Genomic DNA, 26,460 nt, shown 5'->3' with positions numbered 1-26,460 from the left:
TAGGACCCGCTCATCATTGTCTCTTTCTTCTTCCTCCTTCCTCTGTACAGGGACCGATCGATCGACTTCTTTGCTGGCCAGTGGATCTAACCGTGTGGGTAGGGAGAGGGGGAGACTCGCCGCTCTGGAGGTGGCTGTCTCTGCCATGCGCTCACCCACGGCTCCCACCTTTGCTGGCCACGTGTGCTCAGCGCCTCCTTGGGCGGCGCGTGTGTGCCTAGCTGCGGGCGGGACCTCCTCATGCGGGTGAGCGCGCGGAGGCAATGACCACAGGTGAGCGCTCGAGCCTTGGCCAGGCGATACGCTCGCGTCAGGAGAGCGGTGAACCACGCTCGCGCCATGGCCGGGCGGCGCGCCCGCGCCGGTCACGTGCGCCTGTACGAGCGCTGAAGTCCACTTTAGCTGCCATAGTGGCCTGTCCACGTACGTGGATCCAAAATATAAAACGACGGGGTATGGACTCTTTATGCCCTACTAATTCAGATTTTGGACCCATAAATGTACTTTCAAACCTGATGGACTAAACTCACACAGCCTCACTTGACTAACCATGCATTTTACTCAATATACAAATAGAGTAATCCCACATGTTCTTATAAAAAATATGTAAATATAGACACATGAATCCTAAAAAAATATGTGAGTTTAGCTACTTATAAAGAGCTAGCTTGTCTTTCTCTTTTATTTTTGTTAAATAAAATATCATATAAGGTAGCTTTTGAGGTACTATTGGAAGCAGTCAAAGACTCAAAGTCGGACTAGGCTGCCAGTGCTCAGTGGCTCACGTTACGCGCGCAGAAAATGTTTATCCTCCTCACGCTGAAACGGAACGGTAGGCTGAGCTGAACAACTCACAACCACCACCATCCGGAAACAATTGAATACTCCCTCGATCCTAGTACGCGGGCGGGCAGGCGGCAGCATTCCCTCATCATGTCGACCGACGCAGACACCCAGCAGCTAGCCTATATAATAACATCGCCACCGGCACATACAGCACACACAGCGCAGCATTTTGCCGAGATCCAAGAGATTTTTCTGTGTTTCCACGCACAAAGATTGTGCCCCGGTAGCGTTGCCTCTCGATCTTGCGATTGTTAGAGCTTGCAAGGCCAAGGACGATGGTGAACCTGGTGGCGGCGCAGAAACCGCTGCTGCACTTCCTGGTCAGGATGGCCGGGCTGCGGCAGCACACCGTCGACGTCGATGGCGCCGGCACGGTGCTCACCTTCTGGGTGCCCAAGGACAAGGTTCCCAAGGAGAAGGGCACCGTGCAGGACATCACGACGCCGGCACCGGCGGCGGCCAAGGAGGCCAGCAGGCCCGCCGTGGTGCTCGTGCATGGCTTCGCCGCCGAGGGCATCGTCACCTGGCAGTTCCAGGTTCGCTACTGTGTACAGATTCATATACGTTGGCTGGGTTCATTCGTGCTGTGCAGATTAATTAATACATGCATGCGCACGCAGGTGGGCGTGCTGGCGAAGCACTACGACGTGTACGTGCCGGACCTGCTCTTCTTCGGGGGCTCGACGTCGCCGTCGCCGGACCGGTCCCCGGGATTCCAGGCGGAGTGCCTGGCGACGGCGCTCCGGAAGCTGGGCGTGGGCCCGTGCACGGTGGTCGGGTTCAGCTACGGCGGAATGGTGTCGTTCAAGATGGCGGAGGCGCACCCGGACCTGGTCCGGTCGCTCGTGGTGTCGGGCTCCGTGGTGGCCATGACGGACTCCCTCAGCGAGACGACGCTGGAGGCCATCGGCGTCAAGTCGTCGGCCGAGCTGCTGCTGCCGGAGTCCGTCAAGGGGCTCAAGGCGCTGCTCTCCGTCGCTGCCTACCGGAAGCTCTGGTTCCCCGACCGCCTCCACAGGGACTTCCTTGAGGTAATCAGCCGGAGCAGCGAGTGACGTAGTGAAGCTGTGCCTCTGATCGTCTGATCTGTGGTGGTTTGTGCACGCATCGGCATCGCAGGTGATGTTCACCAACCGCAAGGAGAGAGCCGAGCTGCTGGAAGGTTTGGTGGTCAGCAACAAAGACGCCACCGTGCCCGTCCTGCCTCAGGTTTGGCCACCGCTCCCGCTCTACTACTACTACTAACCCCTCTCTCTCTCTCTCTCTCTCTCTCTCTCTCTTCATGTCGCCGGGATGGTCGTCGTTATGGGTTTCCATTTCAATCTTAAAGTCTGTTCGCACGTTGGTTTCAGACAAAGTTTATCAACTAGTCAATATTGTTTTCCTCTCACAACAAGTCAGCACCAGTCGGGCAGCCTAGAAACCAACCAGCCCGTTAGCCTGAACAGTGAGAAACATTTGATTAGCTAGTAGCTAGGAGTACTGTACTGGCTAGGCTCATCAAGTAAGCATTGATTGTCTCCAACGAATCCCTGTACGCAACTGCGGAACAGTGGAGTTTTCCTCAGCAAGTGCATGGTGCTGTACGCAGCGTTAATAAGGCTTCCGCGTGCCTTCCTTGTTTGACAAAGTGATGAAGTGAAGTGACTGCTACAGACCTGGAAATGGCTACTGCGCCGGCCCCGGCTGCACTGCACTTGAATGGAGTGGAAACAAGCGGACCCCGTTTCAGTTTCTAGCCTTCTAGGCACACCAATCACTCCCAGTGGCATGCCCAAGGAGTAGAAATTAATGATCTAAATATTAGCAACATTTATATGTTTAAATAAGTTTATTATAAAAATATATTAAATACTAATTATATATCATAAATATTAATATTTTCATATATATATTTAGTCAAAGTTAAAGCGTTTGATTTTTTCTATCGGAAAATGTGAATTGCACTTATGTTCGGATGGAGGAAGTATTTATAACAGGAGTACAGGCGATACCGATACTGTTGTGTGCGATACTGTACATCCGAATTTCTTTTTTCATTTCGCCCGCTTCTACCTCACAAAGTCACGAGATGGTGATGAGATCCCCGCTTGCTCTGCAGAAAATACTTCTGCTGTGGGGAGAGAACGACAACATTTTCAACATTGTGCTGGCCAAGGCGATGAAAGAGTAAGTCTGAAACCAGAAGCATTCCACCATAAAACCGCGGGTGCATGAAGCATTATCTTTGCTTTCATATGAGCCAAGATGGCTGAAACATCTCCGGATCTGTATATTTTCAGGCAGCTGGGCGAGAAGACGATGCTGCAGAGTATAAGCAAGGCAGGCCACCTGGTGCACCTGGAGAGGCCCTTCGTCTACAACCGCCTCCTCAAGGAGTTCCTGGCGTCCGTCACGGCTAACCCCCAAGGAGTGACAGGGGATTAGGAAGGAATTGGAACCGAGTCCGACTAAGTTGGCCGCCTACGTTTGCCATGAATTCTGATTAATTCCAACACAAGTCTGCTCTGTCGAAATAACTAGAGAGAACGGATAGCCACCACCCCAATATGTCTATTGTATTATTGTTGTTGTTTGAGAAAGATTCTTCTGGCACGAGCTTAAGTGCAAGAATCAACGCTTCTCCTTTGTTACTTGTCTTGTCGCTCAGGATCAACATACTACTGTCGGCAGAATTATAAGTGCCCGAGTGCTGAATTATAAGTTCAGCATGAGAAAGCTGCTTTAGGAGCTCTACCAAATATGCCCTGATATAATACGTGATCCATCACCATCTAGGAGTTCAGTTATATCTGTTCCGGCATTCATAATAGATTTGATTATTTGAGGAATTGAGATCTAAAATCGGAAGCCAAGGCTATTATGGGTCAATCTCCGGTCGATTTCCATATTATGGGAGTAATCCTTTATAGCACTAGCATTTATTAATAGTGTTATACAAGATAATGAAGCAACTTTAAATATTAAAGTTAACAATAAAAAAGAATAAAAAAAGAATGAGAGAGGAATTGATTGAACAACCCTGCCTTATTCACAACTATTAAAAAGAATAAAAGAGGATCTAGAATACCTTATATTTTGCTATAATTTTTGAACCTTGGATCAATGGATTTTTTTGACAAGTCCCCCAGAGGACGAGAGTCCCCACAGATACCGGCAAGACCAGGAATAAAAGGTTACAAAACGGAGTAAACTTCCAAGGTACGTAAGAGGTGCAAAACAGGAACGCCAACAATAGCAACACAGCACAGAAAAAACAACCACAAACAAGATACATGAGGTGGAACAACAAAGCAACAGGCTTCAACATAACCTCCCATGACCAAGACTGAGGAAGCAGTATGTAGTTAAGGTTGGACAAGCCCAATTAAATTCAACAAGATACCTAGCTAATCATGGATATTATAAACCACATACACGCGGTCATGTACGCTAGTCAAGAAATAACCTAGAGGCGTACACCTGGTGCATGTGTTGTTGTGTGCCCCCGAGGAATGTCGGGTTGGATTATCGAATATACTTAGCACATACGAGGTTGAGGTTATAGCAGCCACTCTGATTTGTCTTTACATACACAGCACAGGCGCTCCATATTAGATATGCCATGTGTTTCCAGCGTTCGTTTCCCTCGGCATCAACGGCGACGTATCTTTCAAACGCTACCCACCAGCAGAGCACATCACTAATATCACCAGTCCAGAGCACGCCCAATTAACAAATCATTCTTCTCTGGAATGGCAAGTTCGTTCACGCTGCTCATGCTCAGAGTCATGATGATGTCACCAAAACTAGACATCTCGATCTGCGCCAATGGCAACTTGTGTTGTGCTACCTGAGTCACTATCATAGCGAGCCTGGATGGAATAACTGATCACACGGCATCTTGCGGATATGCGCCTCAATGTCCACCGTTAGCTTCGTTCGACACGAGGGCTTTTTGCCTCGTCCCGTGCAGGCCAATTTCTCCCCCTTGGCTTTTTATCGGCCAGAGTGTCATTTTTTTTATGGCTTCACAGATTTTACCGTTGTGTTGTGAGGCTGCCACGCGACCTTTCGCTGTGCTGAACGTATCGACGTTCTCGGTGTAGTGCACCCAATAACCTGGCCAGCTTCCACGGTGTATTGTACGTAATGTGACGCAAGACACTCTACTTTTAACCCACGAAAAATCCGGTTCAATTTTTTCTCCTTTTTTTTTGAAAGAAAATTCAGTTCAGTATTTTGGCTCACTTCTGTTAGGAACGATTGAATGTGTACCTCTCTGTGTGTAACCCGTAGATCCGGGTAACATTCCATTCGCCGTGCGCGGTTGCGCTGTGACCTCACGGACGCCGGTGTCGAGGCAACTCCGACTCGGTGGCAAGGTCTAGTGGCCCGGGTGGTGACCTGCAGGGGAGACGGCGGAGTCGGTGTGCCATCCCGTCACTGGCAGCACGCTTTAGGATCGGATTAGGGTATCTCTGTAGGTGGGTGTGGCGGCTCCAGTCAACCTCCTAGTCCGAGCCCTCACCCCCACCTTCCTTTTATGTGTGCTATGCGACAGGGGCCCTCCAACTGAATTAGGGTTGGGCTCCCCCGATCAGGGAGTAGAGATAGGGCCCAATAGGCCGTTGGGCCTATTGGTGGAGATCAACTAACATTCTCCCCCTTGATCTCATTCCATCTTTCACTTTCATATCATTTGCTTTTGTTCATTCCATTACAGATTAGCTCATAGAGCATGTCTCATCGTCACGGTCCATTGCCGATAGACTTAACAGCTACAACTCACTACTCTGTTCTGAAATAGATACTTATCTTTGGGCCTTCTTTTGTCCAGGAATATTTTAGGCTTTCCCTTAAACCCAAACTAGCTACATGTTCTCTGAACACCATGTCCTCTGAACATGTTGGGTGGTAAGCCTTTTGTAAGCGGATCCACGAGCATCCTTTCTGTTCTTATATGCTCAAGACTTATGTCTTGATCCCAGACTTTATCTTTCACAACATAATACTCTATGTCAATGTGTTTGGCAGCACCACTTGACTTATGTTGTGAGCATACTGTACTGCCAGATTATCATCGCAGTATTACTTTAAGTGGTCTATAGATGTCGTCAACCACCTTTAAACCGGGTATGAACTTCGTTAGTTAGTTCACCTGCCCGTTGCCTCATAACACGTTACAAACTGTCATATATTGTGGACGATATAGTGACAGTTTGCTTTGAGCTTTTCCATGAAATAGCTCCTCTTTGCGAGATGATAGAAAATCCACGTCTGGATATGTATTCACTCTCGCATAATCAGAATCTAAATATCCCACCATGTGGAGTTAATCAGATCTTCCATATGTCATCATGAGGCCTTTCGTTCCTTGCAAATAATGCAAGACTTTCTTTACTAATTTCAGTGTTCTATTCCAGAATTGCTCTGGAATCTGCCAAGTAAAACCCGGTAACAAATGCAAAGTCAGGGCGCGTACATACTTAAGCATGTTGCAAGCTTCCGACAGCTGAAGCATATGGAACCACTTTCACTTTGTCGATTGAGCTCATATTGGTTCCTAGGGCATTGAAAATCCCCATATCTGTCGCCCTTGACTATAGGAGCAGGTGAGGGACTACATTTGTGCATACTGAATTTCTTTAAGATCTTTTTCATGTATGCCTTTTGTGACAGTCCTTATACCCTTTTTTTTCTATCTCGGTGAATCTCGATTCCTAGAATGAACGAGGCTTCATCAAGATCTTTCATATCAAATTTCTTTGTCTCTAGTAGTAGACTGACATCACTACTAGCAAGTAAGATATCATCTACATACAGGACAAGGAAGATAAACTTCCCATTCTTAAACTTTGTATTGATACAATTGTCCTCTACATTCTCTTTACTTTGTATAGACACAATTGTCCTCTACATTCTCTTTAAAACCCAAAATTCTTTATTGTCTGATCAAATTTCAAGTACTACTGTTTTGAAGCTTGTTTTAATCCATAAATTGATTTTTTTAGGCGGCATCCCATTCGTTCTTTTCCTTCCATGACAAAACCTTTTAGTTGTGCCATGTAAACATTTTTCTCTAAGTCGCTGTTGAGAAATGCCGTCTTTACATCCATATGATGTAATTCTTAATCGTAATGTGCCACTAATGCCATTATGATTTTGAAGAAAACTTTACATGGGACTGAAGAAAAAGTCTCATTGTAATCAATCCCTTCTATTTGCACAAAGCCTTTTGCCACAAGTCGGGCTTTATATCTCTCTATATTCTCTTGAGAGTCAAGTTTTGTCTTGTAGACCCATTCATAGCCTACTGTTTTGGCTCTTTTAGGAATTATTTTCAAATCCCAAACTTTATTGGCATTCAATGATTTCATTTCATCTTCCATGGCCTCAAGCCACTTTGATGACTGATCACTACTCATGGCTTCTTCAAACGAGGCTTTGATAATCCTCCATTTGAAATTCTTTAGTGTTGTACACTTCATAATCAGCAGGAATAGCTGATTTTCTAACTCTTTGAGACCTTCTAGGGGCCTCCACATTTGGCACATCTTCTGTTTGAGGCTGTTGTTGCTCCCCCTTATGTGTGGCAATTGGTTCTATTGGATTCTGAAGAACAGGTTCCTCATTTTTATTCATTGTTACCATAGGTGGGATAACAACTAGTGCTGGTACCATAGTATCTAGCACTGTCGGTGCAGCTACACAGGTAGTGAGAAAATTGGCTCATGAATCATTGGAGTGGGCGCTTACACCCGCTTCACTTCAAGGTCAATTTCTTGAGCTACCATGCTCCCCCTCATCAATTCGTCCTCTAGGAAGACAGCTTGTCTCGTTTCCACAAACTTTGTATATCTCTCTGGATAGTAGAAACAAAAACCTTTTGACTTTTCTGTGTAGCCAAATAAATAACAACTTACTGTTTTGGGATATAACTTCCCAATGTTTGGGTTAAACACTTTAGCCTCAGCAGGGCTCCCCCCCACACACGCAAGTGGTTAAGTGAGGGTGTTCTTTCTGTCCACAACTCATACGGTGTTTTGAGCACCGACTTTCTTGATACTCTATTGAGAATATGAATAAAGGTTTTAACGCCTCCATCCACAGGCTCAACTATAAGGTAGAGTAAATTATTATACTGCCCACCATATTCATCAGGGTACGATTGATTCTTTTAGCTACTTTATTCTGCTGAGATTCGCCCGGTATAGAATACTGGGCTACTATGCTATTCTTTTAGGGTATGCCGACCGTAGTACTCCACCACGGTCAGACCTGACTGTCTTTAATCTTTAATATCTTAAATTTATCCAATACTTCTGTTCTTTCTTTGATTGGATAAATATAGCCATAATGGGAGTAATCATCTGTGAATGTTATGAACGAATCATTACCATCCACACTCTTTACAGGAAACTGACCACAGATGTCCACAGATGTCTATGTAAATAATCTGTAGAATTCCTGCGCTTCATTTGTCATCTTTTCTTAATTCTTTTTATATACTTTCCTTTTATGCATTCTCTGCATTGTTCTAAAACTGAGAGCTCTAATGGAGGAAGAATATCATTCTTAACTTGTCTTTCCATTCTTCCCTTCGAAATATGGCCTGAACGATAGTGCCATAATTTTGACAACGCATTGTGAGCTCTCTTATGCCATTATTTCTAGAGTAACACTCTGTCACCAGCTGCTTTATCAGCTGAGTAGCATATTTCTTTGAAGTGTCAGTGAACTGACTCTTTATTCTATCGAGGTACTCGGTGACCGTGTCACATTCTAGGATTAAGCCCACAATTGCAGGTTCAATCATGTTCTTTATCACAGCCAAATATTTCTTGTTGGCAGTGACCCACTTTCTATGCTCAAAAGCCATAGGATATCTTTTGAGATTCAAAATCCTTTTCTTTAGTTGCCCAAATGGCATCATTCTCTTTTGTCTCCCTCACCGGTGCCACAATCTCAGTGGAACACGGTGAGGTGACTACCCAGTCCACCTTAGACAAGATGAAAACCAGGTCAAAACTTTTCTTAACATAAAAACAACACCATTTGCATGCCTTGATTCCAACGTTGGTCAAAATCAAAACATACAATTATTCTTACTAATTCTACATCACCGTTGGGCAGAAATAGAATTAATGCATAAATCTTTAACTTTTGTAACTATTCTTACACACTAATTCTACATCACCGTTGGGCAGAAGTATAATTAATGTATAAATCACTAAAATTAATATCTGTTCTTATACACTAATTCTACATCACCGTTGGGCAGAAGTAGAATTAATGCATAAATTATTAACATTACGATATTGTTATTAACAACGTTGGTCAGAAAACAACAACATCATAATCATATCTAAACTCTTTTCCTCCAATACCACATTGGTTCAAAATAACTGGAGAATCAATAATTTCTTTAGCAGCGGAAAAACTTTCTTTTTCTCCAATTAAATACAGCATTGGTTCAAAATAACTGGAGAATAAATAACTTTTCTTTAGTTGTGGAAAATTTCTCTTTTCCTTGAATTTTACCCACAGGGAAAATTGTATTTTTGATTTCCTTTAATCCATTAATCAATTTCCAGGAAATAAAGATTTACTGGAAAAACTTTTCTTTTTCTCCAGTTAAATATCACGTCGTTTCAAAATCACTGGAGAATATCCTTTTTCTTTAGCAGCGGAAAAACTTTACATCAATTTCTTGAATTTTACCCACAGGATAAAATTACTATTTCTATTTTTCTTTTGAGCCATTTTACATTTTCAATTTTCCAGAAAAAGGAAAAAAGAAAACTGGGTTCTTGCTCTTTACTGTTTCGGCCTAAAACGGCCCACGGCCCACAGCCCACACGCCCTTCCCGCGCGTTCCCCCGCGCCCAGGCCGCAACCTGGGCCTGGGATGAGAATTCGGCCTGGCGCGCGCACCCGTCTGGGCTGAAAGCCGGCCCGATCAATCGGTGCCATTGATCCCAATCGGACGGCCGAGCGGGCGTTTCGGCCGGTCAAAACCCCAGCACCGCTCGGCTCATCGCAACCCTAGCTTCATTCGCCCCTTGCCCTTCTCTCTCTTCGCTCGCCGCTCTCTCTTCTCTCTACCTCAGCGCAGCCGCAGCCACTGAGAGGACACCGAGCGGGAGTGAGCAACGAGCCACGGCGCCGTCGCCGGCCCCCTCGCCGGCGCGCGTGCTCCCCGACGGGTGAGCACGCCGCCGTCGAGTGGCCTGGCCGTGGCGCCCCCTTGACCGAGCCCGGCGAGCAACTGCCCCCGCTCGGCACTTCTTCTCCCGCGCCGGCGAAGGGACGGTTCGCCCGGTGATTAGGGTTTGGATTTTTCTCTTCTTTTCTCTGATTTGCTGTTCTTCCTTTTCTTTTCTTTGACATCCGAATGGATCTAGGGTTAGGTTCTCCTTTCTTTTCTTTGACATCCGAATGGATCTAGGGTTAGGTTCTTCTCTTCTTTGGATTTTTCTTTTCTTTTCCTTTTCGGAGTTCATCCGAATGGTTTTCATCTTTTTCTTTCTCCATGCGAGTTAGGGTTAGGTTCGGTTGAACCCATCTTTTTCTCTTTGTTCTTTTTCTTTTCGCTTGAATTTCCTGAACAGATTATCCCCGTTCTAGGGTTAGGGTTTTGGCTCTGTGAGCCTAGGGCCCTATTTCTTCTCTGATACCAATGTTAGGAACGATTGAATGTGTACCTCTCTGTGTGTAACCCGTAGATCCGGGTAACATTCCATTCGCCGTGCGCGGTTGCGCTGTGACCTCACGGACGCCGGTGTCGAGGCAGCTCCGACTCGGTGGCGAGGTCTAGTGGCCCGGGTGATGACCTGCAGGGGAGACGGCGGAGTCGGTGGGCCATCCCGTCGCTGGCAGCACGCTTTAGGATCGGATTAGGGTATCTCTGTAGGTGGGTGTGGCGGCTCCAGTCAATCTCCTAGTCCGAGCCCTCACCCCCACCTTTCTTTTATGCGTGCTGTGCGACAGGGGCCCTCCAACCGAATTAGGGTTGGGCTCCCCCGATCAGGAAGTAGAGATAGGGCCTAATAGGCCGTTGGGCCTATTGGTGGAGATCAACTAACAACTTCTGGTACCACTGAATGGCCAGCATGACAGTTGACAGGTAGCGAGCAAATGCCGGTAGTTTCGATACAACTTTCCTCTCGATCATGCTGGGGGATGCGTCGGGAGAATTAGACGCACATGACATGACTGCAAATGCAAACACACCAATCATGTACCAGAATTAGACGTACATGCCAAGTACATTCGGTCAGCAGCCACCGCCATGAACCCTATAAATACGGGACAGATGCATTGTAGGCGCCTCCACAGCCATCACATACACATGCTCCCGAACAACAAAAGCACAACGCAGCAGTCCTCGCAAAAAGAGTGTGAGGCCATGTCCATGGAGAACTACGACCCCTACTACCCCGACCAGCCGGTGGTCGACCAGTACCTCCCGGTATGGGCCAGGCAGCCGGCGTTCGGCCCCAAGCCCGCCTTCGTCTGGGCCGACGACGATGACCGGCGTGCCGGCGGTGGTGGCACGCCGTCGTACACCGCACTGACATACTCCGAGCTGAACGCCGCCGTGGAACGCATGGCTCTGGGCCTCCTCGAGACAGTACGCAGGGGCGACACCGTCCTCCTGCTCGGGTCGCCAGGCCTCCGCCTCGTCAAGCTCATCTTCGCGTGCCAGCGCGCCGGCCTCGTCGCCGTGCCCATCGTGCCACCCGACCCGTCCAAGCTCGGCACGTCGTCCGCACTGCAGGGCGCGGCTCACGGCCATCTTCTGCGCGCCGTGTCGCAGACGAGGCCGGCCGCGGCTGTCGCCGACGCCGGGTACATTGACATGATCATGGAGTCACCGGTCGCCGCGCTGAAGCGTCTGCGGTGGGTGTCGGTCGCCCACTTGGAGAGGGAGAGCCGTGGTGGTTCGGGTGACGTGGCCACCGATGATGATGAGCCGCCGGGACGACGGACACGGACGGCCTATAGGGGCTGCGCGCCGGGCGAGACGTACCTGATCCAGTACACGTCGGGCGCGACCCGCGCGCCGAGGCCCGTGGTGGTCACCGCGGGCGCCGCGGCGCACAACGTGCGCGCGGCCAGGAAGGCGTACGACCTCCACCCGGCCAGCGTCATCGCGTCGTGGCTGCCGCAGTACCACGACTGCGGCCTCATGTTCCTCCTCCTCACCGTCGTCGCCGGCGCCACGTGCGTGCTCGCCTCGCCCGCGGCCTTCCTCAGGCGCCCGCGCCTCTGGCTCGAGCTCGTCGCCGAGTTTCAGGCCACGTGCACGCCCGTCCCGTCCTTCGCGCTGCCGCTGGTGCTCAAGCGCGGGGTTGGCTCCGAGCACGGCACGCGCCCGCTCGAGCTCGGGAGCCTACGGAACCTTATCCTCGTAAACGAGCCGATCTACAAGTCATCGGTCGACGAGTTCATGGAAGAGTTTGGCCGCGCCGGCCTGGACGCGTCGTCCATCTCGCCGTCCTACGGACTGGCCGAGAACTGCACATTCGTGTCCACCGCATGGCGCGGAACGGAACCGAAACTTTGCGGTGGACGGTTGAGCCTCCCGTCGTACAAGAAGCTACTGCCATCCGCCAGGCTTTCTTCTTCTTCCAGCGAGGAGACGGAGATCGATATCGTCGTTGTTGATGGACACACCGGAGAGCCTGTGGAGGACGGCGTCGAGGGGGAGATATGGGTTTCCTCGCCGAGCAACGCGTCGGGCTACCTCGGGCACCCGTCGTCGGCGAGCCGCGAGGTGTTCTGCGCGAGGCTGCCAGGGCGAGCCACCGGCCCGAGTTTCGTGCGCACGGGCGACTGCGGCGTGGTGCGCGGAACGGAGCGGTATCTCTACGTACTCGGCCGGAGCGCGGATGCCATTGCCATCGACGGGCAACGGCGGCGCGTGCACGCGCACTACATTGAGACGGCGGCTTTCGGCAGCTCACCGGATTCACTGCGTGGCGGCTGCATCGCCGCCTTTGCCGCGACGCCGTCGCCTTCGTCGTCCGTGGTGGTCGTCGTGGCAGAGCTGCAAAAGGGGAGAGGCGGCGGCACCGTGCATCTTCGTAGCATCTGCGACGGCATAAGACGAGCCGTGTGTAAAGAAGAAGGTGTAAATGTTGGGTGCGTCGTGCTGGCCGAGGGCGGTGGCGTGCCCAAGACTACGTCAGGGAAGCTGCGACGAGGCTCCGCGAGGGATATGCTCGCCGGCAAGCTGATGATCCCCAACGTTTTCGAGGTGCTCTACGACTATGACGAAAATGCCAAGGGCCGCGCCACGTGGGTACGAGGTGGCGACAAGGAGACGGAGGTGCGTGGAACGAGCACTAGTTGGGTACTGGGAGACGCCGGAGGGGACACCGCAGGCATGGTCATCATGGCCAGATCAGGGAATGCAAGTCACTGCCTGCGTTTGCAATCATCTCTCTGAACTGAAGCTTAGTTGCTTGTGCAACTGACGAGACTGCAGTCCAGTGTGAATTGTGCGGCCATTTTAATTTTATCCTTTTGCTTTCTTGCATGCGGCAGAGAAAAATCTTTCTACGACCAATATATCAAACTACGTAAATAAACAAAGTAATATACAGACGCAGCTTCGTTTTTTATTGTCCATTCATAAAGAAGGCAGATGAATGGATGCATGGCATGGCTTCTCCACATGATGCGCAAGACCACCCTCGCTTGCTCCGGGCATTGTTCTCGTCCACAACCATTCCATCCGTTCATATTTGTAAAAGAGAACCGAAAATAGGAGGCAAGTCCCTCCTATATAAATGCGAGCGCTCAATCGATCATATTCATTCAACAGGGATCACATCCTCAATAAGTCAGCAGAGCGCCGAGGCGAGTTAGAAAGATCAGCAATGGCGAAGTTTTCTAATAGTGCCATAGTTCTCCTAATGCTGCTCATCGCAGCATGGAGGACGACGCCGGTGATGTCCCATGCCAAGCCGACCAAGCCAGCGGAGCCGGAGCTAGACTATGGACCCAGCTCCGGACGCCGGTAGGCACCGTGAAATATTCTCATTAATCCCCCATTGCCATGCATGTAGATTGCTCATGCCTTGAGCTGCTCTTGGTCTCTGCTTCAGATATATATATATATATATGCAGTAACTAATCTTTTCTTTTTCTTTCTCGGGGTTTGATCAGGGTGAAGAATGAGAAGGCGGCAAGCACGCCAACACCAGATCCGGAATTTACCAAGGTGGCTGGTGAGGCTACACTTTTGCTCAGGGCCAAGCAAGAAATGTCAAAGCGCATGGTGAAGCACATAGAGGGCATCGTCGCAAACGTGAGATTCGCGTTCCATCTGAAACTGATGCTGCTGATCAAGTCGGCGGAGTTCATGAGGGCCATGGCCGGAGAGGTCGCGGAGCAGATGACCATACTTGGCAAGCAACACGCTAGTGTTGCCTCCGCCGACATCATTGCAGCGCTCAGGCTTCAGCAGGAGATTCTTAAAAAGACCACGGAACGTTGCAAGGCTATCTCCACCAATGCTGCAATGGCACAGAAGGCCAAGATTGAGATGTTGAAGGGCGTGGCGCACGACCTCTGCACGGTTGCAGGAGACATAGCCGTCAGCATGTCATCGCTAGCTGAGGTTGCAGCAGGTAATAATAATGCTTAATTAATACCGCCTGTTGTCAATATATATATAGTCACCTCAAGGTTTAGATATATCCTCCATCCTAGTTAGTAACAGAAAATACATTAACTTAGAAAGGTAAACTATATCAATAAATCATGCCTTGATTATATAACATAGTACTCCTAGCCATATCTACAACAAGTCAACAACAACAACAACAAAAAGAGGATGCAAACAGGCACAATTAAGCGAGCAGCATGGCTACAGATACACCACCACTAATGTTTGTAGACTTTTAACATATAATGAAATGTGACATAATGTTTTTGCTTACATTGTAGGAGTGTCTGGTCGGGTAGTAGTTGGGGTCGATATCAATGTTCGTGCTGATATTGAGGCTAAAGCTCTGGCTAAAGTTGAAGCTGAAGCCGTTGCCGATGCTCAAGCTCTGGATAAAGCTGAAGATGAAACCGTTGCTGCGGCTGGAGGAGAAGCTAAAGCAAGTAAGAGCAGCAGTGTCAGCGCAGGTGGCGACGCTGGAGGATATGCAGGCGGCAAAACTAATGCTGATGCAACTGCTTCTGGTGGCGGGAAGGCAGGGGTCGATGCCGGTGCTGGAGTTGGTGGTGATGCAAGCGTTTCTCGAGGCGCAAAGATTGGAGGTGGTGTAGCTGCAGGTGCAAAAATTGGCGCTGATATAGGAGGAAATATTGATGGGGGTGCTGACGCTAGTGCTGGAGCTGGTGCTGATGCCAAAGCCAAAACTGTTGCTAAGGGTAAAGCAGGTGCACGTGCTAAGGCTGGTGTTCCTGGGGGTGCTAGAATTGGTGGTGGCATCCACTTCTCTGCAGGTGCTAGAATTGGTGGCGGCGTTAAAGGAAAAATTGGTGGAAGCGGCAAAGCCAAAGCTGACGCCGGTGGCAGTATCTCAAAGAGTGCTGAAGTAGGTGGAGAAACTTGGGGAAATGTTGGTGGGACTGGCAAAGCTGAAGCTGGTGCCAATGCGGATATTGGTGCTAATGTGGGTGCTGGTGTTTCTGGAGGTGCCAAAGTTGGTGGTGGCATTGGAGGAAAGGCAGGAGGGAATGGAAATGCATATACTGGAGCTGATGCCGGTGCAGGTGTTTCAGGTGGAGGATCTGGTGGCGCCAATGCTGATATTGGTGCTACCGTGGGTGCTGGTGTCTCTGGAGGTGCCAAAATTGGTGGTGGCGTCAAAGGAAATACAGGAGGGAGTACTGGAACTAGTGCCGATGCAGGTGTTTCTGGTGGAGGACCTGGTGGCGCCGATGCTGGTATTGGTGCTACCGTGGGTGCTGGTGTCTCCGGAGGTGCCAAAATTGGTGGTGGCGTCGGAGGAAATGCACGAGGGAGTGGCAAAGCATATACTGGAACTGATGCCGATGTAGGTGTTTCCGGTGGAGGATCTGGTGGCGTTGATGCTGGTAGTGGTGCTACCGTGGGTGCTGGTGTCTCCGGAGGTGCCAAAATTGGTGGTGGCGTCAAAGGAAATACAGGAGGGAGTACTGGCACTAGTGCCGATGCAGGTGTTTCTGGTGGAGGACCTGGTGGCGCCGATGCTGGTATTGGTGCTACCGTGGGTGCTGGTGTCTCCAGAGGTGCCAAAATTGGTGGTGGCGTCGGAGAAAATGCACGAGGGAGTGGCAAAGCCTATACTGGAACTGATGCCGATGCAGGTGTTTCCAGTGGAGGATCTGGTGGCGTCGATGCTGGTAGTGGTGCTACCGTGGGTGCTGGTGTCTCCGGAGGTGCCAAAATTGGTGGTGGTGTCAAAGGAAATGCAGGAGGGAGTATTGGAACTAGTGCCGATGCAGGTGTTTCTGGTGGAGGATCTGGTGGTGCCGATGCTGGTATTGGTGCTACCGTGGGTGCTGGTGTCTCCGGAGGTGCCAAAATTGGTGGTGGTGTCGGAGGAAATGCAGGAGGGAGTGGCAAGGCCTACACTGGAACTAATGCCGATGCAGGTGTTTCCGGTGGAGGATCTGGTGGCGTCGATGCTGGTAGTGGTGCTACCATGGGTGCTGGTGTCTCCGGAGGTGCCAAAATTGGTGGTGGCGTCAAAGGAAATGCAGGAGGGAGTATTGGAACTAGTGGAGATGCAGGTGTTTCTGGTGGTGCCGATGCTGGTATTGGTGCTACCGTGGGTGCTGGTGTCTCCGGAGGTGCCAAAATTGGTGGTGGCATCGGAGGAAATGCAGGAGGGAGTGGCAAGGCCTACACTGGAACTAATGCCGATGCAGGTGTTTCCGGTGGAGGATCTGGTGGCGCTAATGCTGATATTGGTGCTACCGTGGGTACTGGTGTCTCTGGAGGCGCCAAAATTGGAGGTGGCATCGGAGGAAATGCGGGAGGAAGTGGTAATGCCGTTGCAGCTGGAGGAGCTAAGGCTGGAGGGAGCAAATCATCAGGGGTTGGGTCGGATTTTGGCTATGGTGCATCGAGCAAGGAATTATAGATGATGATGGCCACAGTAAGAATGATGCATTCAGTATGCTCGGTCCCAAGGAATTTATTCCTGTAATTTTTGTCACCGTGTGTTGTTTTACCGCGTACCAGTTAATAGTGTGGAGGCAATATGGTAACTCCTCTTGACTGGACAATACAATAACCTTTTGTATATTTTATTGTTTATTAATTAACATTGCCATGTATGTAAACCAGAACGGCTGAGGCTGATTCTCATGATAAATATGACATTTCTAGTTCCATGGCTTCATCTTGATATTGTTTTCTTCTTGATATTGTTTTCTTGAAAACGTCCACCCTCTTCAATCACCCCAAACGCACCACCTCGAAAATGTCAGACAGACTAATAACGTGTAAAAAGCAACTAAGTGTATTGTATATTTGTATTAGATAACCTAGCATACTACAAAATTTGAGTTCCTGACTTGCACCAAGTTAAGAGAAGAAAAAAGAATGTAGTACCGTTACCGGCCTTTTAGATGAAGCAATAGGCAAGCACATAAGAATCGACCACCGAATATCAACAAGGGGTCGTGTCTTTAGAAAAAATGATCTATGTTGCACTGCTGCGATCAGGGCTACCCATGTGATCTCGTTACAAGGATGAAACTGGCAAGCTATAGTGGGATGTCATTGTCTTCTTGTTCCAGTGTGGGGGATCTGGAGGACATTATTGTTCCAACCACAGAGGCATTGGCTCCTCACTCCACAGTTAGGCCTCAAGCCCGCTAGAGCATTACCTCGAGTGCCCATACGTCTGCTTAGTGGAAGTGGGTCCTTCACTAGTTTCCTGCAAGCTCGGCTTGCCCGCTTGAAGGAACCTGCAATGTAGTTCTGCACACAGGTAGATGCTCAGTGTACGGAACGGAGGCACAATAAGGTGCAGAAGGCAACGGATCACCATAGTAGCAGCAGTAAACATGGGAGGAGACAAGGTCCGCGACAACCTACTGTTGTACATCAAAGAGTAACTCCAGTAGGACCTCTACTTAAACCCACCATAAAATCAAATTTTAGGACTTGAGATAAAAACAGAGGTCCAACAGGACTTCTATTAGTTCCCTCAATGAGGGAACCCTCAAATCTTTCTTTGGCCCTCGAATCGCGATTACAGTCGGTTTCATGCTTGCGCTTGGTCCCGCTCATCTCCCCTGCCCGCCTTCTTCCCCTCCCACGAGCGCCGCCAGGTTTCCCAATCCCGCACGCACAGCCCGCACCTCGCCGTATCTCCCACGCGTGACTTCCTTCCTTGTGCGGCCTCCGGTTGCTAGTTCCTTCCCTCTCCCGATTCCAGTGTCCCTTTCCTTCCATGATGAGACAGGTTCCTTCCCTCTCCCAACGTGGCGCATGAGCCGGTGCTCTTCCACTAATTCACAGTGTTTTGGCCTCTCCCGATGAGGCACATGTTTTGGCCGAGAAAGCCAATGATAAGTGGGTCGGTCCTAGGTATCATTCTCGGTTGGAATGGATTTGCGGCCTCTATTTTAAGGGTCACTGCAAGAGTGCATCCCAAGACCTCAAAAGTGGGAGAGTGCTTAAATAAAAAGGGCTACTGTTGAATTTGCTCAACAGGAAAATTTTGGGACCGCAAGGGTGCCATTGTACAAAGGGAGAAGGCATGGGCTTCTTTTTGTGTACCCAAACTAAGAAATTATCTGAACAGTTAATTAATCAAGAACCCAGTGTTGCAACCGAGGATTCACTGGCACTATTTTACTTGATCAATGGCTAATACGATCTAAAACGAAAGAGAACCTTAGCTCACTGTGCTACCCAACGCAGCATGACTGGAATTTGTTCATTTACACCCAGAAACATTTTTCGAGAACATGCCCGACCATATATTTTGTTCAGATGAAAGACAAATGACTGTTGCAATGAGCAACAGTACAACGACGCAGCCTCGATGAGGGCCTCGAAGCGCAAGGAGACACCAAATCACCAATACATTATACATGGAGGGACATGACCTTGCACCACAATCAAAGGAGATTTCAACGGATAGTCAAGCAACTAGAGAGCACGAAGAGAAATTGACTACCCAAGCTTCAAAAGCGACCAGCAGACCAACAAGCAGACGGGGCGATTCGGCTCCAAAGAGCAGCAATGCCCCCCGCCCAGCAATGGTTCGCAGCGTGGCCTGGTGGCGCTCACCCAGGAAGGTTGATCCAGCCGGGAGCTGCCTGGCCCAGACACTTTTACCAGGGTTAGAACTTAGAAGCAAACAGGCCCAAGTGTAGAAGTTGCCCACTAAGCCCGAGGGGTGGCATTAGTGCACTTAGGTTTAGCTCTGGTGGTTTACCTAAGGACCAAAAAGATTTGGACCATACGGGAACAACATTGTTACGTATAACTTTCACAAACCTACTAAAAGAACCATTTTAGAAATAATCCACCGTCAGTGCACTGCCACCGAAATTACTTACAGCCAAACGACGCAAATGTAGTTGTGATAAAGGATATGCTTTTAGTCTAGTGTATCAAGAAATACCCTAACTATCAGGAGAACCACTCATGCAAGTAATTAGCAGCAGCGAGCTGATTTGCTATCTGTCGACGATCACCAGTCACCAACTTATCATTGCTACGCCTACTTCTTTCCACGGGGCTTTCCTTTCACATCAGATTCCTATGAACCAAGACAATGACAATATAAGGAGAAACTGTTAGATAAGGAACAGAACAAAGGATAGCAAACGTCATCCAAGAATAAAGGCAGCCTGGATATGTAATATTTTAAATTTACACATTCAACAGCTATCCTTTCTTACATCTAGCTATAAACACCTAAACCCACAAGAGATTAACCAACGAAAACTTCTAATCATTCAACAGCATTATCTAAACAAAATCAAATGAAAACAAGCGTATAAAATTATACAAGGCATTTTGTAAAAAATCAAACCTGTACACTATGTAGAAAGATATTTGTCTTTGCAGTAGAAGGATTGTGCTTCTCAGCACCCTTGCTCCAATCATAGCATACCTAAACAAATGAGAGCATCAGCAAATTTGGATTTCTAGTCCACCTGTCTCAGCAAGAGGAAATAAACTAAAGCCTGAAAAATCATTAAATTTTCAGACTAATAACTTGAGGAAATTCAAGCCAAGTATGGTTGACAACTACTATGAAGCATGTGTATGTAGGAACCTCTCCACCTTGCACCCCCAATAGTATAGTGGTTTAACATAAAAAAAAATTATATTTACAGTAACCGTCCGGTCCCCTTCTTTTTAATATTGCGGGCAGCTCTCCTGCTGGTTCATTTTTTTTTAAATATACTATATTATATATTTCCAAGAAGTCAAACCTATTTGGTAGGATTAAACAATCAGGACACAAAATCATTCAGCAGTATGACACTACTATAAGACTGGGAATACAGAAGAGTTCATTTCCTATAGGAACATTAGGAAATTCTAGTGTTATATGTACCTTCATCTTAGCTACTACTCATTATAATTCTACCTATATAACAAAAATACCAAAAGTAACTAGGCATATCTGATAGTCTACAGATGCTGACAACAACAATGACCTACCGCATAAGCAAATATAGAGCCATCCTGATTGAATGTACTGCATGTGATGGGTGCTGGACACTTATTAAAAGCCTGTAAAAGAAAATGGCACATCAGAGGTACATATTTAAATGCATAGAAATTTCCTTAATAAGGTTCCGAATTGTTTGGCAATATCAAGTATAAGCACACTTTTTCCCTCTAAATGACCAATCACTATGATACACACTACTAAAAAAATCTTTTCATGGTGTGCATCATTTGCCAGTAATATTTAACACCAGGCAATGAAATATAAACATAATAATAAGCAAAGGAAAATATAACATAGTAGAATTGGAATTTCATGAAGTGTTAGTGGTTTTTCTGCTACTCGTTAGAAAATAAAGTACCCTTGACAGGCATGAGCAGTTTTACAACTGACTGTCATGAACAAAGAACTTCAGTCTGGAAAACTACAAAATGTTTTCTGTTCAGGTAAATCTGACTTTTCAACAAATCCTAACATTCAAAAAATGGATATTGCTGAAGGAAACTGATTTTACTTCGCAAATATATACCACCCTGTGTCCCAAATCATAGTTCGTTCTAGATATATAATAAATTGGAACGGGGAAGTATCATTTTGGGTTTCCAATGCAACACTTCCCAGAAATGCATAAAGTATGTTGGTCAAAGACAAAATGTTTAACTGCATGCATTCTAGAATAAAAGTTAATTGACTGGATGGATGCAGTAGCTCAAAAAGAACAACAGCCACAATGCCACATTGTGTGACTGTCACTATATTATTATTTACCTATTCAATTTCATAAAATGAGTTTACATTAAAAAAATTATACGTTAAAAGCATGACAATAAAAGTACTCAGATCAATATAAAATGTGTAATGTATTTTTAAAGAATATTAAGGGAAACACGACCTTCAGCCTTTGCTTACTGTCCTTGTCCCAAAAGTTGAAACCTCCATCAGAGCCTGTAGTAGCGAATGTACCATGAACCTGGGTAGAATGCATACCATGACAATTAGAATTGATCTGAATGGACAATGAAGTAGTTGTTGACTAATCTTCAGTTGGTTAGCAAGTATTCAGTAGTTATAGTTTAAATGAACATTCAAGGAATTGTGAAGTTTCTACCCACAAAACTTTATTCAATATGATAAAGAGATTAAAACAAGACATTTGAATAATATATTATAGAAGGAAGAGGTCTTACAGGATGAAAGTTCAATGAGTTAACCGAGTATATATCATTGCCATCACGGTGACACTTGAATGTGAAGTTTTTTCCTTGCTGAGACTCATCCACATGATGAACACCGACTCGTCCTTCTATAGACCCAACCTTCAAATCAAAACAAGTAAAGGGTCAATCAGATGTGCAAAATATTTTTAAAAGTAGTTGACCATTTTCCTTCTGCCACAAATAACTGATCCAATCACTTCAGAGAACAATACCAGACTAAAACAGTAAAGAAAGGATGATAACAACAGGCATAGACAAACAAGAAAAAGGATAATGTATATATCACAGAGTTAATATGCTATATTCATGGCGGACACATTGGGAGAAATTTTTTCAACAAGGATTTGAAAAACCATACTGATGAGGAATTAAATGAATTTCTAATGGCCCTTGTGTTCAATTCTAAAGGGTCCATATCTCCACCACTTTTTAAAAAGAAAGCAATGATATGGCAATAGTGACCTTCCAGTCTGGGATTGCATGATGAAAAAATCAACACAGGAGTCACCGTTAAAAAGTAGGTGTGATGCTTACAATGATAACTTTTAACTTGTATCTTGTTTTACGGAACAACCACAGTACACTGTTCAATATTTACCTCCTTAAGATTATAGTAATTCTTTACAACACTGTTCTATCATGTTTCCAAAAAATAGAAAACAAAACACTATATGATATTATGAGATCAAAGCCCACTAGCTTTTTTTTCGTTTATCTTGTGCTCTTATTTTGTCAACCCATATTGCAGAGATGTACGCAGAAAAGCAAATGTAGGGCATTACCAAAAAACCTTGTTGATCAGGAAATGCAGCAAGACACCTTGTCTGGAGCTTCAAAGGTGATGTAATCCTCTTGAATTCAGCCTTTTACAAGGTTAGAGAATGTCAAAAGTGCAAATATGATTGAGATGTACAGAAGTAAAATATTTTAATGGATAAACCTGCATACTTCAGTTACATGAAACAAGGCAACATCAGTTTATTACTTGCTTATCTTTGCCAACAGAAAATGAAAAGGGACCATTTTGTATCCTCATGCTTTTTTTTAAAAAAAAATTGTGATTGAAAAATATATTACTTTTCTGTTTTTCACTAACAAAATTTTCAGCAAACGAGTGGCAGACTAATTTCTTCCACAGTTTCATATGCTCCCTCTGTTCCAAATTATAATTCATTTTGGCTTTTCTAGGTACATAGTTTTTGCTATGTATCTGGACATAATGTATATCTAGGTGCATAGCAAAAGCTTATACCTAAAAAAAACCAAAACGCCTTATAACTTGGAACGGGGGGAGTACAATCGAATTGACTGAAAAATGAAATGGATTGAAGCACTGAATGCAAGGCCAAGGGTTATAATTGATATCTTCTGACCAGGGTAGAACTATACTAATGAATTGGTCTCAATGTAACGTGATACATTCAGAATTTCAGATAGTTTTAAGTCGAAATTCTCAAGAACGAGTCCTGATTATGCTCTCATATATCAGCGACCCTAACAGATAATAAATCAGTATTCATGAAACAAGGCCTAGTCACATATTGGATCAGGTTAGAAGTTCTAAATCCTTACAATTATTGAATAACCAGAATAAAAGCCAAAACATCTAAAGGGCCACAGAGGAGAAGAGAGCAACAGTACCTGTGGATTCTGCAGATTGAAGACTATTATGTTGCGATCAGCAGTGCCAACCACCATGAGAGGATAAGAAAGCGATAGAGCATAGCAACGCTCAGGAAGTTGCTGAACATGCACTGGTTGGGGTTGCCTAATGTCCCAGTACCTTAGCAAATGGAAAAATGGTTGACAAAATGAGGACAACCATTATGATAATGACAGACTGACGATTAGGTTCTTTGCATTTGTAATTATGTAAGCAATTAGGACATCAAACTGCTGACCTACAACTACAAGTCAAGTCCTACGACACTATGTGGTTCTTGGTGATAAGCCCAATGTTAAGGTTCTCTGCAAATTATCTATGAAGAAATTGCATTACCGCTGCTCCATTATTATGCAATACATCACCATTCACCAGCAATAAAACATTGGACAGGACTAGATGTCAATGCACAAGTTGATTGTAGAGGAATATCAAATTTCAAGAAAGAAAATGTGGATGAATCTAGTGTGTTTTGTCGAATTTCCGCACCTCAAAGTCTTGTCCCAGCTCCCACTGACAAGAAGATTCATCTGTGGCACCCAAGCGAGTTCTTTAATAGGCGCCTCATGCCCTGAGAAAGCCGTGGGCTGGCCACCTGAGAGCAGAGGCCACATCTTAACCTGCTTATCACAGCCTCCTGTGAAAACAGTCATCCCATCATCCTTCCAAGCCGAGCACAGCACCTGCACGAAACAAAACCAGCCTGCAGGTCACATACAGAGGGCCCAGAATTAAGACCTCTAGATTCATAATCAGTTAATATGAGCAAATGCTAAGACCAATCACTTCTGGGGAAAAAGGTGCCAGGACAACACAATACCGGTTGATCGTGCGAAATGGAGGCCTTCGCTTGGCACGCCCCACCAGCCATGACCTCCCAGCACAGAACCTGCACCCAAGTCCCAACACCAAAAAGGCCAAGCGCATTTAATAACACAAATAATAAGTATATTTCCGTATATGCACTATACAGGCTTCTGATGCCTACGGCGGCGACCTCACCTGGTTGTCCCATGAGGTAGAAACGAGGTGGTTCGCCTTGGGGCTGAAGCTGAGGCTGGACACCGAGTCCCCAGGCGGCGGAGTCACCTGTAATAGACAACGGAAACACCACCCGGTCAAATCGAACCCTGGGGATTGTTTTTTTCTTTTCACCCGGCAAAGCGGCCGCAGGAGCGCGCGCACACACCTCGACGGATTTGTTGGGGTTCTGGTTCGCGGCGCTGGCGCCGGCGCCGGCGGTACCGAAGCTCGCCATTGCGGTCGGCGGGTGGGGTCGGGTGGCGTTCGACGAATTTGGGAGCGGAGAGGTGGGAGGAGGGGATTTCGGAGGTTTTGGGGGAGGGTTTTGGTTTATAAACAACGGTCAGGAATGGAGTCGCGTGAGATCGACGCCCCGCGCGGTTGCGCCAGCCCGCGGGCCAAAAGCTGGTCGCGTGGGATGGACGCTTTCTGTGTGAAGCGCGGTTGGGCTTCTGGACCGGCAGTGGCCGCCGCGGGCCTGGTGGGAACGTAGGACTATGCTAAGGCCGTAAGGCGTGTGATTCATTGGTACTTGGTAGGCCTTGTTGGGTTGGGTGGCGGCGGCGGCCGGCCGCCCGACCCGGCTCATTTGGTCTTGGTCTTGGTCTTGCCGGACTGCGGGCCTGCGGCTCGGGGCTGGGGGCGACGAGCCGCCAGCCTGGCTCGGCCTCTGGCGGCTGGCGCCTGCTGCTGCTGCTGCTGGAGGCGTGCGAAGACGCAACCTTGGCGCTGGACTCTGCTGAGCGCGGGTTTAGTTTCCACCTCAAATTTTAAAAAAATGCTACAGTACTCATCACATCGAATCTTACGATACGTGTATGGAGCATTAAATGTAAACGAAAAAACTAATTGCACAGTTTGGTTGAAAATTACGAGACGAACGTTTTGAGTCTAATTAGTCCATGATTGAACACTAATTGCCAAATAAAAACGAAAGTGCTACAGTAGCCAAAATTCCCAAATTCACCAAACTAAACACGCGCTGAGTGTGCCGGCCTTGGCCCCCTTGCTCGACTGCTCCTCTGTGGCGGAACTATAGGGCCTAGCCTCGCTAGGAAAATAAGCCAGCTAGCCTATGACGGTCTCCAGCAAGTTAAGATGGACTTGTTTGGTAGCCTATACTGTTTAAGCCTGGTTTGTTTGGCTGGCTGATTTGATTTTGATAAAGTCACCTCTTCTTTGTGCAGGTGAGTTTACCACCTTTGAGTCAATTCATTAGGCATGTGATGAGCACCACCTTCTGCAGCGCGACATGGTCAATTGCCCAGCAGCCAATAATTTTTTTTTAATTTTAACAATTTTTAAAAACTAATTTTAAATCTAACACTATCGGTTTTTTTAAAACTAACTTTTTTGGCCACGCCTATTGCCCTGGCGCGGCCAAATGATTGTGCCGCGCCATGCATGGTGACGCGACAGCGGGCTGACGTGGCGACGACCGGATTCGCTGACTGCTGATGTGGCGGGCCTGCCGCGTCATCGATCTTGGCGCGGCAGAGCCGAATATAACCCCCGCGGCCAGTCCCACCTGCCCGAGCAGCAAACCCCGCCTGCCCGCGCTTGGCCGCCGCGCCTGCCCCCCGTCCGGCCCTCCGTTGCTGCCTCCCCCCCCATTCCCTTCCATTCCCCGGTCGTCTCCCTCCCTTCTCGTCCTCGTTCAAGGTAATGACACATATTTTATTTTTGTTTGAATGGTGGATAGGATTTTATGAATGGGAGTTAAGGTTAGGAGAAAAATTATGTTTGTGAACTATGGGCTACGGTTTGAAGGAAGATATTAGTTTGATTTTATCAATGTTAAGGTTAATTATTTAGTTAGAAGTATGTTTACCATGTATATTTTTGTTGCTATAAGCGTTGGTTACATTATTTTAGTTACAATGCAAATGATTATATTTTACATTAATTTGTGTTGTTTTGATTGATGTTTAATTTGAGCCGTTTTATTAGATGGAAGACATGTTTCGAGAGTAGTTATGGCGAAAACGGGGTCGTTCTAAAGAATTGTACCCCGACGAGTCTAACAAAGATGCCCCCGTCCCTCCTGAACTCCCTGTCCCTAACTGTGACT

The 26,460-nt window shown here is 47.1% G+C and overlaps 4 protein-coding genes across 4 annotated transcripts; 3 read left to right on the top strand and 1 right to left on the bottom strand.

Moving 5' to 3' along the window:
- The first annotated feature begins 987 nt into the window (after positions 1-987).
- On the top strand, positions 988-3,617 carry LOC136458567 (uncharacterized). Its single transcript, XM_066458514.1, has 5 exons — positions 988-1,382; positions 1,467-1,877; positions 1,966-2,055; positions 2,948-3,015; positions 3,129-3,617. The coding sequence occupies exons 1-5, from the start codon at positions 1,122-1,124 to the stop codon at positions 3,271-3,273; spliced, it is 975 nt and encodes a 324-aa protein (XP_066314611.1). The 5' UTR covers positions 988-1,121; the 3' UTR covers positions 3,274-3,617.
- Positions 3,618-11,236: 7,619 nt separating this feature from the next.
- Positions 11,237-13,282, top strand: LOC136458565 (uncharacterized). Its single transcript, XM_066458513.1, has one exon. It carries the CDS (start codon positions 11,237-11,239, stop codon positions 13,280-13,282), a length of 2,046 nt encoding a protein of 681 aa, XP_066314610.1.
- A 385-nt stretch (positions 13,283-13,667) lies between these two features.
- LOC136456276 (uncharacterized) lies at positions 13,668-17,183 on the top strand. Its single transcript, XM_066456078.1, has 3 exons — positions 13,668-13,855; positions 14,005-14,468; positions 14,788-17,183. The coding sequence occupies exons 1-3, from the start codon at positions 13,716-13,718 to the stop codon at positions 16,920-16,922; spliced, it is 2,739 nt and encodes a 912-aa protein (XP_066312175.1). The 5' UTR covers positions 13,668-13,715; the 3' UTR covers positions 16,923-17,183.
- A 2,129-nt stretch (positions 17,184-19,312) lies between these two features.
- Positions 19,313-24,675, bottom strand: LOC136458564 (protein RAE1-like). Its single transcript, XM_066458512.1, has 11 exons — positions 24,556-24,675; positions 24,369-24,455; positions 24,187-24,255; positions 23,856-24,049; positions 23,345-23,486; positions 22,486-22,566; positions 21,674-21,802; positions 21,379-21,456; positions 20,477-20,548; positions 19,839-19,919; positions 19,313-19,562 (listed from the first exon to the last, which is right to left on the bottom strand). The coding sequence occupies exons 1-11, from the start codon at positions 24,622-24,624 to the stop codon at positions 19,524-19,526; spliced, it is 1,041 nt and encodes a 346-aa protein (XP_066314609.1). The 5' UTR covers positions 24,625-24,675; the 3' UTR covers positions 19,313-19,523.
- Positions 24,676-26,460: the final 1,785 nt, after the last annotated feature.

Source organism: Miscanthus floridulus, chromosome 6, assembly GCF_019320115.1.
Source record: "Miscanthus floridulus cultivar M001 chromosome 6, ASM1932011v1, whole genome shotgun sequence".
Classification (NCBI taxonomy): domain Eukaryota; kingdom Viridiplantae; phylum Streptophyta; class Magnoliopsida; order Poales; family Poaceae; genus Miscanthus; species Miscanthus floridulus.
This window is presented reverse-complemented; position numbering and strand designations above follow the sequence as displayed.